At 34.7% G+C, this 18,368-nt stretch overlaps 1 protein-coding gene across 1 annotated transcript in view; it reads right to left on the minus strand.

The window, feature by feature from the left end:
* Ascc3 (activating signal cointegrator 1 complex subunit 3) overlaps nt 1-18,368 on the minus strand; it is a 315,331-nt gene that overhangs the window by 117,192 nt on the left and 179,771 nt on the right. The window contains exons 22-29 of the mRNA XM_005363511.2: nt 14,067-14,221; nt 11,623-11,721; nt 10,365-10,533; nt 6,271-6,491; nt 4,190-4,275; nt 2,571-2,737; nt 1,720-1,865; nt 1,477-1,597 (exon numbers count right to left, since the gene is read on the minus strand). Coding sequence (XP_005363568.1) covers nt 1,477-1,597; nt 1,720-1,865; nt 2,571-2,737; nt 4,190-4,275; nt 6,271-6,491; nt 10,365-10,533; nt 11,623-11,721; nt 14,067-14,221 — 1,164 coding nt within the window. The remainder of the gene's footprint in view (nt 1-1,476; nt 1,598-1,719; nt 1,866-2,570; nt 2,738-4,189; nt 4,276-6,270; nt 6,492-10,364; nt 10,534-11,622; nt 11,722-14,066; nt 14,222-18,368) is intronic.

Consider the following 18,368-nt stretch of genomic DNA (forward strand, 5'->3'; position numbering starts at 1 on the left):
AGGCCAAAAATCAGTTTTCAAATGGAAACGTAACCATGTACTTGACTATGTACCACAACAGAAGTTAGGCTAGCACAAATCCCATTTCCAAAATCAAAGAAGTCTAGGATTCAGTATAGAGATGACAAATAATTAATAAGGATAGGGTTGAAGTGATTTCATATCTAACAACTAATACTTCAGGTCTTTTCTGCTGACTTACTATTTACACAATGCAAATGCTTCCTTTCTTGTAATGGCATGCAGCCATTTCCTATACAGCTAAAAGCAATTTCTATAATAGATACCATGAAAAATAAACTCATTTATTTTTATTTATTTTTTCATTCACCATTTATTAGAATACTAAAAATATAAATGCTAAATCTGTTATAAATCACCTTAGAAATACAATGTTTAAACACATACTCCTACAATACTGGTATCATTTATATAGATAATCATGAATGATCTGTTTCTTTTCTAAACCTCAACCTTTAATGTGTTTTACTGCTGCAAGAACAGGTGTGGCTGTGCAGCTCATGGCAGATTTATTGTTCATTAGTGATTTTGTACAATGCTTCTGCGGAGGTGTAAATAATCTGAACTGCCAAGATGGGTCTCCAGCCCACAATCAATACTGGGCTTCTGTCATAGGCTAATTGCAGCAGCTAGAAAGTCACCACCTCACCATCAACAGTGGTATACTGGAGAGAATTTATTTTGGAGCTTTCTTTTAATTGATACAATAAATATTCCTTCTATAGTCTAAATAAAACATGTTTCAATAAAACTGGAGTATTATTCCTATGCTTCTCCTATTTGCCTAACTTGTTAAAAAAGGAAAAATGAAAAACAAACATGAAACCAACAGAATTTTAAAAAGTAATGAATTGTCCAAGTTATTTTAAATTAAGATTTATTAATTTTTATGTTTGAGTGTTTGCCTACATGTATGTTGTGTGCACATCACGTGAATGCTAGGAACCTGCAGAGGCAAGAGGCACTGGATGACCTGGAACTAGATAATGGATATGAAATCTGATATGAGGTGCTGGGAGTTGAGGCTCTGTCTTCAGCAAAGGCAGTAGTAATGTTAACTATGGAACTGATACTCTGGCTACTGAATTGTGCAAGTTCTATATTTTCTGTTAAAAGTTAAAATCATAATTTTGAAAATTTATTATTCTTATTTATTATGTTTAAACTATTACTTAACAAACAACACCTTGGGTGCTAATATTAAACATCTACTTCTTAAAATACATATCTTATTGTGTTGTGAAGTCATTTTTATCTATGAAATACCTTTAATTTTCCATATACAATTTAACAAGTATTTATGTTCCTCAATGGGTGATGTAGATAGCTTTTGATTGTTTTTACCTGTGGGACCATTATCATTCTTTGATAGAAACTGAAACGATATAGAATGTATTTAAAAGCTACTATCTAGAGAGAATGCTTATTACCATTTTCCAATAATCAGATGCTTACCCTGAAATGCAGGCTTGTTCATACTAGCCATGCGTGGGCAGTAATGCTGACCCGGGAAACCTTGAATGTGGACTTCCAGAGGAACTGGGCGAACTGATGGTCGGAAGTTGAACAAACCCATCTGGTTAAACATAAAAAGAAACCAGTTACAGCTTTTACATTGAAGGATGCATTATAACTATATAATAAAGTTAAGCATAGACAACTGTTCCTGAGTAACTAATCTGTCACTCTTCCTCATACCTGCTTAATGTTGAGCCAGTCAGCAAGGTCTCTGGCATTAGCTAGTGCAGTGGACAATCCGACTATTCTAACAGGCTTCTCTGTGTGTGATGAGATAAAGTTTGTTCGAGATACAATAACTTCTAGAACTGGACCTCTCTCTTCCCCTAAGAATAAAGAATAATGAATATTATTTATTTGTTAATCCATGTTGGCTGTTGCAGGCAGAAAGTCAGAACACAAAAATTTCTGTAAAAAGTGGGGGGAAGGAAACTACTGTATGAATAAGCAACCTTACATTTGCACAGACATTCAAAGGAATTGGGATCAGTATGTCAAAGAGTTATATGTACTTCTGCATCCATTATATTATCCACAATAACCAAATAATGGCTAAATGTCCACTTAGAGATGAATAAAGTAAATGCTGAAAACAACTGAATATTATAAAACAATAAAAAAGAATGAAATCTTGGCATTTACATCAAAGATGAACCAGAAGACATTATGCTAAGAGAAATGACCATGGACTGAGAGACAAAATTGCATGATCTATGTGGAATCAAAACAAAAAAAAAAATCACTTCAAGGAAACAGTTTTCCAGGGTGTGGAAGTGGTTTGGTAGAGGATAGGAAACCTGAGATGTTGGAAAGGTACTTAGCTGCAGTTAGATAGAAGGAACAAGTCCAAGGGATCTATCAGTTACATAGTTAGTGACAAATATCTTAACAATTTAATCGTTACACACTGTATATAAATAAAACATCTCATTATACATCAAGAATATATACAATTATTTGTCAATAAAATTACATTAATTAGAAGAGTGTCAAGTTTTATAAAATTCTATTTTTACTTGAGTTGTACCTACCAAGCAGATGGATCTCATCTATGATGAGAATGGTAACCTGCTGAACGTAGTTCCTATTCTGCCAGCTTCGACTGACTCCATCCCACTTTTCTGGTGTAGTGACAATAAGGTCAGCCTGAGCAATGGATTTCATGTCTGGAGTCACATCCCCTGTCAATTCAATAACTCTGGAGAGAAATAAAATTGATCCCCAGTAAACATAACTTTGGAGAGACTAAAAACTCTTTTGAAACAAAGTTTTATAGTAGTTAAAACTACCCAATTCCCTTTCACTTGAAATTTTCTGAAATGTGAAAATTGCATGAATGCAGTAAGCCAAACAATAAAAAAAATACATAAGCACATATAAATTCAAATCAATATATGCAATCTATATGTATTTAAGTATTAAGCTTTGCTGAATTACATGTACAGCAATCTGTCTGTTATTTATTTTATAAAACTCAATGATTATCTCCTTGTCTGCATAGTGAAACAGACAGACAGACAGACCTATTATTCATTAATCCCCCCCTTTTCTTTTTTTGCCTTTTGAGATAGAACCTTACGCAGTTCATGTTAAAGCTGAACTTAGTATGTGGCCAAGGATGAACCTGCAATACTCTCTCTCTCTGCTACTTTTAAACCTATTTGGTTGGAAAGTTTTATTTTGTTAGGGCAGCAACTAAGAGAAGAATTATTTGCAAGCGTCACTTAATTTCTTAGACTGAAATTTTCTATAGTTAACATAGAAAACTTCAAACAAAGTGTGATATAAACAAGGTCAGGAAGGATAACTAAAGGCCACCTTTCACAGAGGCTCTCAGCTTTATAGTGAAAAAGGAAGATATCCAGCAAAGCATAGAAGAGTTACAGAACACAAAGCCAAATCTGGAGGCAAATTCCACATTTTCAGTAATTACTCACAATTTGCATATCTAGATTCAGACTGAGGAAAGAGAACTATGGGAAAAGGTTTGGTCCTCTAAAGATAACATTCCCAGAGCATCTATTTACTTCTTTAATGTTTTCAGTTTTACATGGTACATATTATGTGTAATATGTAATACATCCAGGGCTGAAGAAATTATAGTGAGCAGTCGCTAACAGTCCATTCCCAGAGTCATTTGCTTCAGAGAAGAGGTGGGACAGTTTGCTTCTCTCTCTCTGTTTTTAACAACAGTCCCTCTAGAATTCCCTTCAGTATATAGCAGCCAATCTTTTGTGGAGATATACAAAATTTTACATTTTGCACTTGTACCATTATTTACTTGGAAGTATATTATGGAACAATCAAGCTGTCTGCAGTCTTGCTGATAAACAATACTGTAATAAACAGTCATGTCAAATGATGAAATATTAACACAAAATAATGTTTTTCAAAGATCTGTTTTTTTCATTGAGGAAGTTACATGAGAAATGTTTTTGAAGATAAAATGACAGTATTCATATTAGGTATCTAAATGACTACATTTTATACTTAAAAAGAATTAGAATACTGATATAATTCTAGCAATGGTTGAGTTTTAAATAAAAATTATGAAAATCACTGAAAACATCAAGTGGTTTTATGCAACTTCTAAATCTGGTAGTTTACTTATACTATTAAAAGCCTATTTTGAATCAAAGTAAGAACTTACTTTTTACCAAGTTTTTCTTCTATTCTAATTTTCCAATCATCCATCCTTTCCCGTACTAGAGCTTTTAGGGGAGCAATATACACTGCCTAAAAAGGGAACAGAGACAAAAGGACTCATGAAAATAGTAGCATCTGAAAATAAGAAATAGAAACTTTGTCAAAATAAACGATGTGGATTTAAACAATGTTCTCTTTAACTATGAACACCACAATGTTAAATTAATAAAAAAAACACAATTAACTTTACTTATACAAAACAAGACAAATAGATACATCCTATCAAAAAAAAAAGACACATTTCTAAGGCATTTAAAAAAAATCAGATATTTTATGATACTGCAGTCTAAAATAATGCAAACAATTATGAAACAGTGCATTATTTAAGACTTTTTAATCATTGGAACTCTAATTTTCCTATATTTTGTATAGAATATTCATGAAATACCTGAGAACATTCATTAATTTTGACATTAATTTTAGAAGAGAAATTAGCTGCTTAAGTTTAGTGCAAATTGATGCTTGCCATACATTTTAGCTGTTTTACTTTTTGAAAAATACCACAAACTTGTCTTTGATAATCTAAACAAAATACAAAGTGTTATATGTCCCAATCTTCATTTCAACATCTTGCAATTTAGTTGAGCTGTTCTAGTGTGGACTGTGTTATTTATGGGTGAATAACCACCTAACAGATTAAAAACAGGAGAATAAAGTTATGCAATAAAGAAAAGGCACTTAATTGGAAAACCCTCCAAAAAGGAAGATTTAACCCTAAAGACTATACATATATAAACATACACAGACACACACAGACACACAAAGGAACAGAACTGACAAGATCAGTGTCAAGAAATTTCCATATACTCCCTCTTTTTCTTTTCAATTTTTCTAGTTTCAGATTGCTGATTTCAGGGGAGCTGAGAAGAATGAAGATCAGAGCTAAGCCACTAAAGGCCAGCGAGTGGAGGCGCACACCTTTAATCCCAGGTGACTCAGGAGAGAGAGGCAGAGAGATCTCTGTAGTTAAAGGCCACCCTGGGCTACACAAGATTCAATCTGTCTAAAAGAGAAACAAAGCTCACACAAAGGTGATTTCAGCACTGAGGATCCCACACACTAGGGAGGTGGAGACAGGAGTGATGTGGCTGGGTCGAGAGAAAAATATAAGGCAGGAGGAGACAGGACCTCAGTGCAGTCTGAAGTTTAGTGGAGACAGATGCAGCTAGGATATACAGTCTGAGAACTGGATTGCTCTTTGGTCTGCGCATTGGTAGAGGTAAAAGAACTCTCTGCTTCTCTGATCTTTAGCATTAACCCTTAGATCTGACTTGGTTTTTATTACTAATAACAATTAAAATTCATGCTACAGTTATAAGGGACAGGAGTAAGGAAAAAGGAGATACTGCTCAAAGTGTATGTTTCATTTATGCAGAATAAATAAATTCTGAGGACATTATGACAGTCTGGGAAGTAAAGTTCAAATTGCTATGGTAAATACTTGAAATTTCCTAAGACTAGATATTAAGTGTTCTTATTACAGAGCAACTATTTGAAAATATGGATATGTACATCATCTTGATGGCAGTAATCACTTCATAATGAATATGCACATTGGAACATCACATTGCATATCTCAATGACAAAGTTTATTAAAAATAAATATTGAGAGAAAATTAACAATATCATAGCATTCAGAACAATGTACTACCTCTCCTTATATCCTTTATATAGTCAAATTATTCTTAAATCAGTAGCACTTCCATCATATCAGAAGGATTTGATTGTAGGTTGCTGTGTATTTATGAACATGGCTATAAATCAGGTATCTTTCCAATGAGTTGCAGATATAACAAAGGAAATATTCAACTAAAGGGCTCCAAATTCAAGGAAAAATTGTTATTGTTATTATTATTATTATATTATTGTCAAGGAAATTATTCTAACACTGATGTGTTCCCTTTGGAAAGTTTCTGCCAGGAAATATTCTCTCTGGGTCCTGACAGTACATTTAGAACTTTCTAGTTCTGAGACTAAGAACTGTCTTTTTGGATTGACTGTCAACATATGACTCTTTGAACAGACCTTTGAAGTGGGATACTTGTTGAAGACTCTGAAAATGGCTAGTTCAGCTGCAACCGTCTTTCCTGATCCAGTGGGAGCTCCAAGCAGGACATTACAGTCTGTGTGATACAGTGTGTGGAATATCTGTGTCTGGACTGGGTTGAAGTGGCTGAAATTATATAGAGCTTCATATGCTTTGCACCCCAAAGCTGTGATTGGTAAAGGCTGAAGGTCCAACAATTCTGAAAAACATGAGTGGTACTACTATAAAATCACCAACAATACTATGTACAGCACTGGACACTATATTTCAAATAATGAAAATAATCCTTAATTTTTATACAGCAATTACATCTTTATCTCCTTCACCACATCATAGGAACATACTGAATGCTCTTCTGCAAAGTTCCTATGAAGCAACTGGATCTTTCTCTATTAAGTAGAATAAAACTTGAATATCCAACTTCATGAGAGCATTCATATTACAAAACAAAACTAGATCCACCTTAATGCATAAACAAAACAAAATACCACCTACAAAATTCAGTACTGTAACATTCACTCACAAATTTTGATCTGTTAAACACTGGCCATGCAAAGCTGCTGAGTAAACTATTGCCACAGCTATGGGGAACTTAAGAAAACTGTAATGTAGAGAATAACTGGGAAGAACAAAATTTGCCCCAAGAAAACCTTCAAAGAAAGCAGATTTAGTCTTTCATCATAATGACTAGAGACTAAGGAATTAGAAATTAAAATTGGAATTAGAAAAAATTCCTTTAGAGAGGAAGTTTCACCTATCAATACATACCCCTACGAACCAAGACTTCATATTTTCCTACCTTTCACAAATCTATCAGTTAAAACACTATGGTATTTCTGTCAAGACTGGTGAAGTTTAAGTTAGGTTGGTAGGTTGAATTTAAAAGTTCAGCAAGAGGACGGTACTCTGAATTAGATCTTTACCGTATGGTTTCAAAATGCAACATGTGATTTATTTTCTTATTAAAAGGTCTACTTAAAAGTAAAAAAGCTAATCCTTGCCTACTGCTTGGCTCTACTGCAAGGTTAGCCAAGAGCTGAGTATATGTTTTCTATGTCATTCAATTTTCTGAAAAACTCTAAATCAAGAAGGGAGAGAGGAAGAAACTCAACATTTGCTATGTCAAATAAGGCACAGATATGTTTTTACAATGAGTAGAAAATAATTATTGTGCATGATCAATGGGCAATTATTGTCAATGTTCAGTGCAGATACTTCAGTGACTATACTTAATTGATTTAAACTCAATGATGTGCTTATATGTACATTGAGCAAAATATATCCTGGGGTCACTAAATTATTCTGTACACATTGAATATCAATTGAGATATCATGATGTTAAATTTTTGGTTTTGAAAATGTAGTCATAATAAGATATTACATACACAGATTGATGTCTGCTCGGTTGTTTAACTGTGAAATAACTGATCATTAAAATACAATGATAATACACTATAAAATAAAGCACTTTAGTTAAAGAAACACACTAAGGTCAGAATGTACTTTAAAACACAAAACATTTCATATATCTTATTATAAAACTCTGGATTGTATATACAATGAAAGATGAAACAGAAATGTCAGAAAGTTCAACTTCTGTGAGCAGATTATGGTATTGATACTATCATATCTCTATCTTTTTGTTTTAACCAATCATTCTCTTTTGTCAAGAAATCAAAGAGCAACTGAGTTGCAGTATAAGGACCTTCTTGAGGTAAATAACATAATAAATAAGGAATACGTTTGACCAAATGTCAACGATTAGTCATATTAAAGCCTTTTCTTTTCTACAGGACTGGGAAGTAGTGAGTAAATTAAAAAATCATAATTAGCATTTAATTGTGAAAGTTTTCATCTTGAATAATTATAAAAAAAGAAAATTAAGACTTTTTAGTTGTCTATTAAATAAAAATCTCTGGAATTCAATAGTCCTCAATTATTTATTTTAAAAGAGAAGGAAAAATAATGTACTGGTTAATTTAAAAGACTCAGAAAAATTTTGAAATAGATTTTATGAAGTACTTGAATTATCATAAATATCCATTCATACATATTTCTAGCTTTTATAAACCAATATAAGAATTTATTAGTTCATCTTATAAAAATATAAAATAGAATTTTAAAAAAGACAACAATGAGAAACCTTTCAGGATGTGTTGCCATTAGTTGCCATAAAGCTAAAATATGGGAGGGAGTTGATATGAAGGTTCCACGCTATTTACAGTGCACAGTCACTGTGGGTATTTATAAATTCCTTCCAGAATAAAACAAAACAAACAAAATCCATGATGCCTTAGTATTAAAACATTTCAGATATTGAAGAACATCAATGGGACAAAGAAAAGTCCAGAATGAAAAAAATGGTAATTTAGCATACATATTGTCATACCTGATCTGAGAATACAAAAACATCTAAAACCGTTGGAATAGTGTCTCACATGTTTCAAAAAACACATAGTAAGCACAACTAGATAAGAAAATAAGCACACATGAAGAAATTACAGCTATATAAATGGAGAAAGCAGCAGAGTAGTTCCATCCTTACTAAGTCCATCAAAACTGGCCCACTTTAATGCTTTTTCAACTCAAAATTCATGGGACTATCTTAAACTTTGCCCAATATAAATACAAACAATTTTCTCTGAAAACTCTCTTTCTAAACTGTATTATCAAATAGTTTAAATTTTCATAAAGAATAACATATATATAATAAAGATCTCAAGAAACTAGACTGTAAAAGGCTAATCAACCCAATTATAAAATGGGGCATTGAGCTGAACAGAGAATTCTCAACAGAAGAAGTTCAAATGGCCAAAAGACACTTAAGGTCATGCTCAACTTCCTTAGCGATCAGGGAAATGCAAATCAAGACAACTTTAAGATACCATCTTACACCTGTCAGAATGGCTAAAATAAAAAACACCAATGATAGCCTTTGTTGGAGAGGTTGTGGAGAAAAAGGTACACTCATCCATTGCTGGTGGGAATGCAAACTTGTGCAACCACATTGGAAAGCAGTGTGGCGGTTTCTCAGGAAATTCGGGATCAACTTACCCCTGGACCCAGCAATACCACTCTTGGGAATATACCCAAGAGAGGCCTTATCATACAACAAAAGTATATGCTCTACTATGTTCATAGCAGCATTGTTTCTAATAGCCAGAACCTGGAAACAACCTAGATGCCCTTCAATGGAAGAATGGATGAAGAAAGTATGGAATATATACATATTAGAGTACTACTCAGCAGTAAAAAACAAGGACTTCTTGAATTTTGCATACAAATGGATGGAAATAGAAAACACTATCCCGAGTGAGGTAAGCCAGACCCAAAAAGAGGAACATGGGATGTACTCACTCATATTTGGTTTCTAGCTATAAACAAAGGACATTGAGCCTAGCGAAGCTAAATAAGAAGGTGAACACAAAGAAAAACATATAGGCATCCTCCATCAATTAAACTTCATCAGGCGATAAAAGGAGACAGAGACAGAGACTCACATTGGAGCACCGGACAGAAATCTCAAGGTCCAAATCAGGAGCAGAAGGAGAGAGAACACGAGCAAGGAACTCAGGACCGCTAGGGGTGCACCCACACACTGAGACAATGGGGATGTTCTACTGGGAACTCACCAAGGCCAGCTGGCCTGGGTCTGGAAAAGCCTGAGATAAAACTGGACTCTCTGAACATAGCGGACAATGAGGACTACTGAGAACTCAAGAACAATGGCAATGGGTTTCTGATCCTACTGCACGCACTGGCTTTGTGGGAGCCTAGGCAGTTTGGATGCTCAACTTGCTAGACCTGGATGGAGGTGGGGTTCCTTGGACTTCCCACAGGACAGGGAACCCTGATTGCTTTTTGGGCTGAGGGTGGGGGGACTTATTTGGGGGAGAGGGAGGGAAATGGGAGGCGGTGGCGGGGAAGAGACAGAAATCTTAAATAAATAAATAAATAAATTAAATAAATAAATAAATAAATAAATGAATAACACAAGCAACAATACATTTCAACATTAAACAAAACAGTCATTTTGGGGAAGGTAATGATTCAAATTAGTTAGCCACTTTACCTGTATGAGGAGGATGTCTCTCTGGTAGAATCAGATGCTGAAAGTTGATAATGCAAACGGCCTCAGCTCCTAGCCATCTATCAGACACTGCTCGAATGTAGTACTGAGAGGGCAAAGGCTCAAAAATAGGGATTGTAAATACCAGAAGTTGAGGTTCTTTATTAATAACCTAGTGTGAAATAAAGCCTCAAGTAAATACGTCTTCTCCTACATTAGGCTGTTGTTAAGAAAGCAGTACCTACACAAGATACACTGACAATAAAGTACACTGGATTATAAGAAGCTGAGATGCTTAGGTAATTCAGCATCATTTTGTGTGATTCCTTTAAGATCTACTCTTAGGTGAGGCTTATATTTATTGTGTGCTATTTAGTATGCAGTGATAGGTATAACTTTGATTTGTTTATCAGAATTATGCAAACATTATTCACTCAATTACTTAACTTCATTTGTAAAATTCTAACTGCTATATTAATATTTACATAATGTTTAAGTTCTATGAGTACCATAGAAAAATACCACAATTGCATATAATAAATGTTTAATATAAAAGCAACTTCAACAAAAACAAATCTGATGCCCTTACAAGATTTATCAGCTTAAGCTTCCCTTTTTTCTTTGACAAAAAGTGAAACTACAAGCAAAGTATCAACTACATCGCAAGAACTAAGCCTTTAAAAAATTGTCTCAATTACTTTTTGAGATTATAATATAATTAACATCATTTACCCCTCTTCTTTCCCCCTCCAAACCTTCCCATATACTCCTTGTTTTCTTTCAAGTTCATGACCTCTTTTCTCATTAGTTGTTGTTATATGTATGTGTAAAATGTTCCTAAATACGTAAGTTACAACCTGCTCAGTTTGTATAATACTACATGTAGTTATTTTTCAGGGCTGACCTAAGTCTTTTATTGGCAATTTATAAAGAATTTTCACTAGGTGTGTCAATCTTCTTACTATATTGTACACATACAACACCTAATTATTACTTATTTAATCTACATTACATATTTCACAACCTGGAAGCCATGACTTACTTAACAGATGACCAAAATTGTAATTAAAGTTCTCAAACAATCATCATGATGATTTACCAAAAGCACACATTCACTGTCTTCCTTTAAAAGAGGCAGAAATAATAATAAATAAAGCCTTAATGGATATCATTTAGAAAGAAAATAATAGTAGAAATTGTTAGTTTATATTTTCTCTTCATGGCAGTAAAATAGGGAAGAGTCAGAGAAATATGTATTTACCTGTTTTTTAAGAGCTAAAAAGTACTCTGAATGATAAATATGGTCATTTGTAGGATCTTCTACCCAAATCCACCAGGGTTCCCCAACTGTCCCATGGACCTAAAAAAGTAGTATTACAGTTTAAGACAGGCTGTTTATACAATTCACAGCTATTCCTCTCTTCAGCAACTTCGTTACTATAGAGGCCATTTGTTTACTTATTTAACATATGAAAGGCAACTTAACCTATTTACAAAGCTGCACAACTATAGCCACAATCTAATTTTAGAGCATTTCATCACCTCCAGAAAAAAAAAAAAAACAAATGTATTTATAAGCTATAACTATTCACTATAGATTGCCATTTCTGAATACTTTGTATAAATGGAATTGTACTCTGTGGACTTTTATGACTGGCTTTTTAATCTGATTCATTATGTATCAGTACTTCACTCCAAATTATTGTCAGTTAATATTTCACTGGATTAATAAGCCGTATTTTGTTCATTCATTTCAGGCTGCTCCTTTCTCCTTACAAGGCTCCATGCTCATTTCTTACCTAAGTGGTCACATCACCTGGGACAAAGCTGATTTTCATAAGATAGACAGTTCGTGGAATTATTCTGACAGCAGGAAAAGGAGAAACCCACAAGAAATTTTGAGCTAAACCTGTGCTCTAGGCTGAGGGTGTAGGGATATATTTCCTTGCTCAAATTAAACAATTAAATTTGAAAAGGGAAATCTGAAACTTTTGTTAAGAACTCAACAATGTCAGCAAAGGAGGGCTGAATAAAAATATCTGGACCCTGAATGGTGTGATTAACTAGAAGCCTGAAACATTCTGAGGCACGTAGAACACCTGTGGACCTTTGTTGCACAGAAAAATACACTATCTTCCTTCCTTCAAATGGAGGCAAGTTCAGTTCTCCAATTTAAGACTATAACATTCTACCTGAGAGTGTTATCTGGAGGGTTATTATGGATTTTAGTAGAAGATAACTGAAACAGTAAAATTTAATTCATTTCACAAACAGGCCTAAAATTTAAAATTTCAAACATGATTTTTAACAGCTAACTATATAAATACATATATTTTAAATATATATATAACTATTTAAATATATTATATTTTAAATATAACTAAATGTAAAATATTTATATTTTGTATAAAATTCTTTCTTTAGAGAAATATTAAAGTAAATTTATATTATCATCACTTGTTCCTCAGAGAAATTCTGAGAACATTATAATAGTTTATTACTAGTATTTGTAGATTAGGAAATTATAAGACTCAGAAGTCTGAGCACTTTAAAGCATTGCACATGGGATTAGCAGCATATGTAGGTGATCCTACAAAACATGGCTGAATAGAAGTAACTCTAATAGGAACTATGTGGGGTAAGCACAGGTACATGAGTATACAACTACTGAGTGACTTTTCTTCCCCTAGGGGCCTCTTCTCAGCAGGGAGATTCTGACTTACTTTTATAGATACAATTTCTAACACATAAATTAGTTCAAGGAATGCTGATTGAATAGCAAGGTGATTCAGAGTAGATCTTTATGTATGAGTTTATCCCTATTTTGCCTTGAAAGACTCTTTAGTAACCCAGGCTGGCCTGAACCTCATGGTGCTGAGCTCCCTCTGGGTGCTGGGACTGCAGGATGTACCAGCAGGGTTTCATGTGGCCACAGGGATGGCATTAAGAACAACAAATACCACCAATCATGCTACAACCTTAATATTAATGTTAGAATTTAATACATATGGTTTTAAAGCAGGAACTAACGAATGAAGATAAAAACTGAAGTAACCATGACAGGAACCAAGGAAAGACATTTTGAAAAAGAGTTATGTATATAAATACTACATATTCAGAAACATAGAAAAGAAAAAAAAACTATTAATTATAGCCAATGCTAGACTTTGATACTAGGAAAAAGAATCTATCAAACGGGTAACATGGAAGAAAATGTAGAGTATTCTTCCGACTAGCCTAATTTTTTAAAAGGGAAATAATGGTAAGTTTACAGATTACAAGATTTAAAAATGTCTCTGTTAGCAAACAGAATATCAAATTAGTGGCCAAACTGACAGTATGGATGTCGAAACTGATAACATGGATAATACGGAAGAACACGGCCAGTGTGGCCCAGTTTACAGAGCGCAATCTACTGACTCATGCAGTTCAATGTTGTAACTGTTAATTCAGTGGACGCTGGAAGATCTCATTGGCTGACACATCAATATACCACATTTTCTTAAAAATAAGAATAACTACTACTACAATGCTGTCAGTGAAGACCATATATATATATATATATACATATATATGTATATATATACATATATATGTATATATATATAAAGGTTCTCTCTGTGCCTTTGGGATAGATATAAGGTTTGGAGAACTTGTAGTACAGACACCTAGGTATAACATGAATTTAGATGTTTCCAGCTCTACCTGATCATTCCAAGAGAAATCCGGGTGGATATTCAGAGATACTCGGAGGACAGTCCGCGTGATGGGCTGAATGGAAGCTTCCATTGTAACAGAAGGAATCTGATGAACACACTGTTTAACCTTCAGTCCAATATTCACATGATGCAGAATGTGACCTGAAAGGAAAGCATCACATAGAAAAGAATGTGCCCCACATAATCTGACTTGTAAATGAGATTTCAGAGATGGTGATTTTATTGCCTGCTTTATGATTTGTTATGTAAAATAGCTGACATTCTTGACCTGACATGTTTGAATATTTTGTAATAGTTAACTTGAATTAGCAATTCATAGCTTAGAAAACCAGTATCAGGGTTTATTTAGATATTAATAGGTTCTGAAAATTGCTGAGCTATTTGAAAAACTATAAAGAGACCTACTTCTTTCTCTCTTAGTTTATAACATAGTATGGAGTTATGAAGTACTTTGTGAAAATAGTCATTAATTTATTCAGTCTTTATCAGAACTTTATACAACTAAGGAAATATTTCAGGAAAATAAAACGATTCATTCATCCATATACTATTCTAGAAAACAAAATCAAAATATAAATTATAGTCTATCAGAATACACTAACTACTTATGCTTATTTTCATAAATAAGCAGATTCTACAATAAAGATATGAATGGAAGTCAGATATTATTACAAAATAAATATAACTATACAAATGTGACTAACTAGTTTAAGGAAGTAGAACTTACATTTTTTATAATCAAGATTACTTTTATCTTAACTCTTCCATAGAGATTTTTTTTGAAGGGACACATTTATATGTCAATATGTTTCCACTTGATCAAACTGGAAATTAAAGTTGATGGCTTTTATTTAAAAATACATCTTTTGACAGATTGCAACTGCAGAGTAGACCAAGAGGTGAGTGACCAGCACTCCAGCAGTCCAGCAGTCCAGCAGTACTACCCAGTCTCTAGGCCCTAGGACCCTGGGGCAAACCCCGGCCCCTCCACACACCCTCCTCAGTAGTACTAGTCAGCCAGCAGGAAAGCCTCCTGCTGATAGGCTGTTCCATTATTGGACCCTGTAATTTACAAGTTCTACTCTACCACCAAGTTTACCCCCCCCCCGCCCCGCCCCCAGCTCAGTGGCTCTTTGAGGCACAGACTGCTCTAAGAGGTGGGTGACCAGCTACCCAGATGGATAGCCCAATATCAAAGCGCTAGGCCCCAGGGCAAAACCCAGGCCCTTCCCCCACCTGCTTCAGCTTCACTAGCTGGCAAGCAGGAAAGCCTCCTGCTGATAGGCTGCTCCAACACCCTCCCCCGCCCACAGAAAACCCTTTAATCTATAAATTCCATTCTACCACCAAATTTCCCCATCCCTTGAGACCTGAGTGGCTCTCTGAGGCCAGACTGCTACTGCACACAGTGGACCAAGACTAGCTCCCCCCTCCCCCCCCATCGTACCAAGTCCTAGGCCCTAGGGCAAAACCCCTCCCCCACATGCCTTAACTGCACTGGGCAGCCAGCAGGCAAACCATCTGTAAGAAAGAAGGCAGGCTATTCCAACAGCCCTCCCTCACATTTAATGGACCTGTAATCTACAAATCCCACTCCACCGCAAACCCACCCATGCCCTGAGAACTCAGAGTCTTCCTGAGGCACAGACAGCAACTGCAATGATCAGTCCAAGAAAGGATCCCTGAGACATGGTCATCAACCACAAGGATTGGATCAAGAGGCAAAGACATTGCCTGCACCAACTGGAGGAAGAGATAGGTAGGTGCCAATGCAAGAATATATTCAAGAATGTACAAGAACATGACAACACCAGAACCCAATGATCTAAACATTCAAACCCAGAAGCAGCAGAAGAAAATGACCTTAAATACAACTTTATGAAGATGATAGAGACCCTTAAAGAAGAAATAAAAAATTTCCTTAAAGAAATGGACAGCCCAGTCTCTAGGCACTAGGCCCAAAGACAAACAGAAAAATGGAAGAAATCAGTAAATCTCTTAAAGAAAGTCAAAAGAAAACAACCAACCAGGTGAAGCAAACAGTTAAAACAGTTCAAGACTTGGAAACTGAAATAGAGACAATAAAGAAAACACAAACTGAGGAATTCTGGAAATGGAAAACCAAGGTAAATGAACAGGAACTACAGATGCAAGCACAACCAACAGAATATATGAGATGGAAGAGAAAATACAATATAGGAACTAGATTAATCGGTTAAAGAAAATGTTAAATCCAACAAATTCTTAACACAGAACATCAAGGAAATCTGGGAAACTATAAAAAGCCAAACCTAAGAAGAATAGGGATAGAAGAAGTAGTCCAGCTTGAAGACACAGAAAAGGTATTCAACAAAGTCATAGAGGAAAACTTTTCCAACCTAAAGGATATGCCTATGAAGTTGCAAGAAGCTTATAGAATACCAAACAGACTGGACCAAAAGAAGAAAAAAAGTTCCCCTGTGGCATATTATAATCAAAACAGTAAAAACACAAAATAAAGAAAAAGTATTAAGAACTACAAAGGAAAAAAGCCAAGGAAGATGTAAAGACAGACCAATCAGAATTACACACTACTTCTCAATGGAAACACGAAGGCCAGAAGGTCCTGGACAGATGTGCCGCAGACATTGAGAGACCAAGGATTCCCAACAAAGCTTCAATCCCCACAGGCAGAGAAAAAGATATTCCATGACAAAAAACAGATTTAAACAATATCTGTCCACAAACCAAGTCTTATAGAAAGTACTAGAAGGAAAACTCCAACCCAAGGAAGTTAGCTCCATCCACAAAAACACAGGCAACAAATAACATCATACCAGCAAACCCCAAAGAAGGGAAACACACAAACACTACCACCGAAAAATAACAGGAATCAATAATCACCGGTCATTATTCTTAATATCAATGGACTCAATTTACCTATAAAAATACACAGGCTAACAGAATGGATATAAAAATAGGATCCAATCTTCAGCTGCATATTCACCCAGGAATAGTAGATGACAGGAAATAATTAAATTGAAGGCTGAAACCAATAAAATAGAAACAAAGAAAATGAATCAATGAAACAAAGAGCTGGTTCTTTGAGAAAATTAAGATAGACAAACCCTTATCCAAACTAATCAAAAGGGGGGACATAACAGACACTTAAGAAATCCAGAAAATCATTAGGTAATACTTAGAAAACCTACACACCACAAAATGGGAAAATCTAAAAGAAATGGACAATTTTCTGGAAAGGTAACAAATGCCAAAATTAAATCAAGACCAGATGAACAATTTAAATAGACCCATAACCCCTAAGGAAATATAAGCGAAATAAAGCCCAGGGTGAGGTGATTTCAGCACAGAATTCTACCAGAATTTCAAAGAAGAGCTAATACCAAATATTCCTCAAATTATTACACACAATAGAGAAGAAAGATCATTGCCAAACTCTTTTTATGAGGCTTTAGTTCCCATGACCCACACCACACAAAGAAGCAATTAATAAAGATAATTACATACCAATCTCCCTCATGAACATTGATGCAAAAATACTCAGTAAAACATGGGCAAACCGAATCTAAGAACACATCAAAAAATAATCTAACATAATCAAAGTTGGTGTCATTCCAGAGATACAGGGATGGTTCAACATACAAAAATCTATCAATATAATCCACAAAATAAATAAGCTGAAAGAAAAAAGATATATCATCATCTCATTAGATGCTGAAAAAGCATTAAACAAAATCCTATAGCCCTTCATGATAAATGTCTTGGGAGATCAGGTACACAAGGAATGTATCTAAACATAATAAAAGCTATATAAAGGAAGTTATCAGATAATATCAAATTAAATGGAGAGAAACTCAAATAGATTCTACTAAAATCAGGAACAAGACAAGGCTGTCCACTCTCTCCATATCTATTCAACATAGGACTTGATGGTCTTGGTAGAGCAATAAGACAACAAAAGGCAATCAGAGGATACAAATTTTAAGGAAGAAGTCAAATTTTCACTATTTGCAGAGGATAATAGTAATAAGTAATCCCAAAAATTCTACGAGAGAAGTCATATAGTGGATAAACACCTTCAGCAATGTGACAGGATATGAGATCAAGTAAAAAACAAAATCAGTAGCCCTCCTATAAACAGAGAAAGAAAGCAGGGCTGTGGTGGCACACGCCTTTAATCCCAGCCCTTGGAGGCACAGGCAGATGGATCTCTCTGAGTTCAAGGCCAGCCTAGTCTACAAGAGGTAGTTCCAGGACAGGCACCAAAGCTACAGAGAAATCTTGTCTC

This window comes from Microtus ochrogaster, linkage group LG9 (assembly GCF_000317375.1).
Source record: "Microtus ochrogaster isolate Prairie Vole_2 linkage group LG9, MicOch1.0, whole genome shotgun sequence".
Taxonomy (NCBI): domain Eukaryota; kingdom Metazoa; phylum Chordata; class Mammalia; order Rodentia; family Cricetidae; genus Microtus; species Microtus ochrogaster.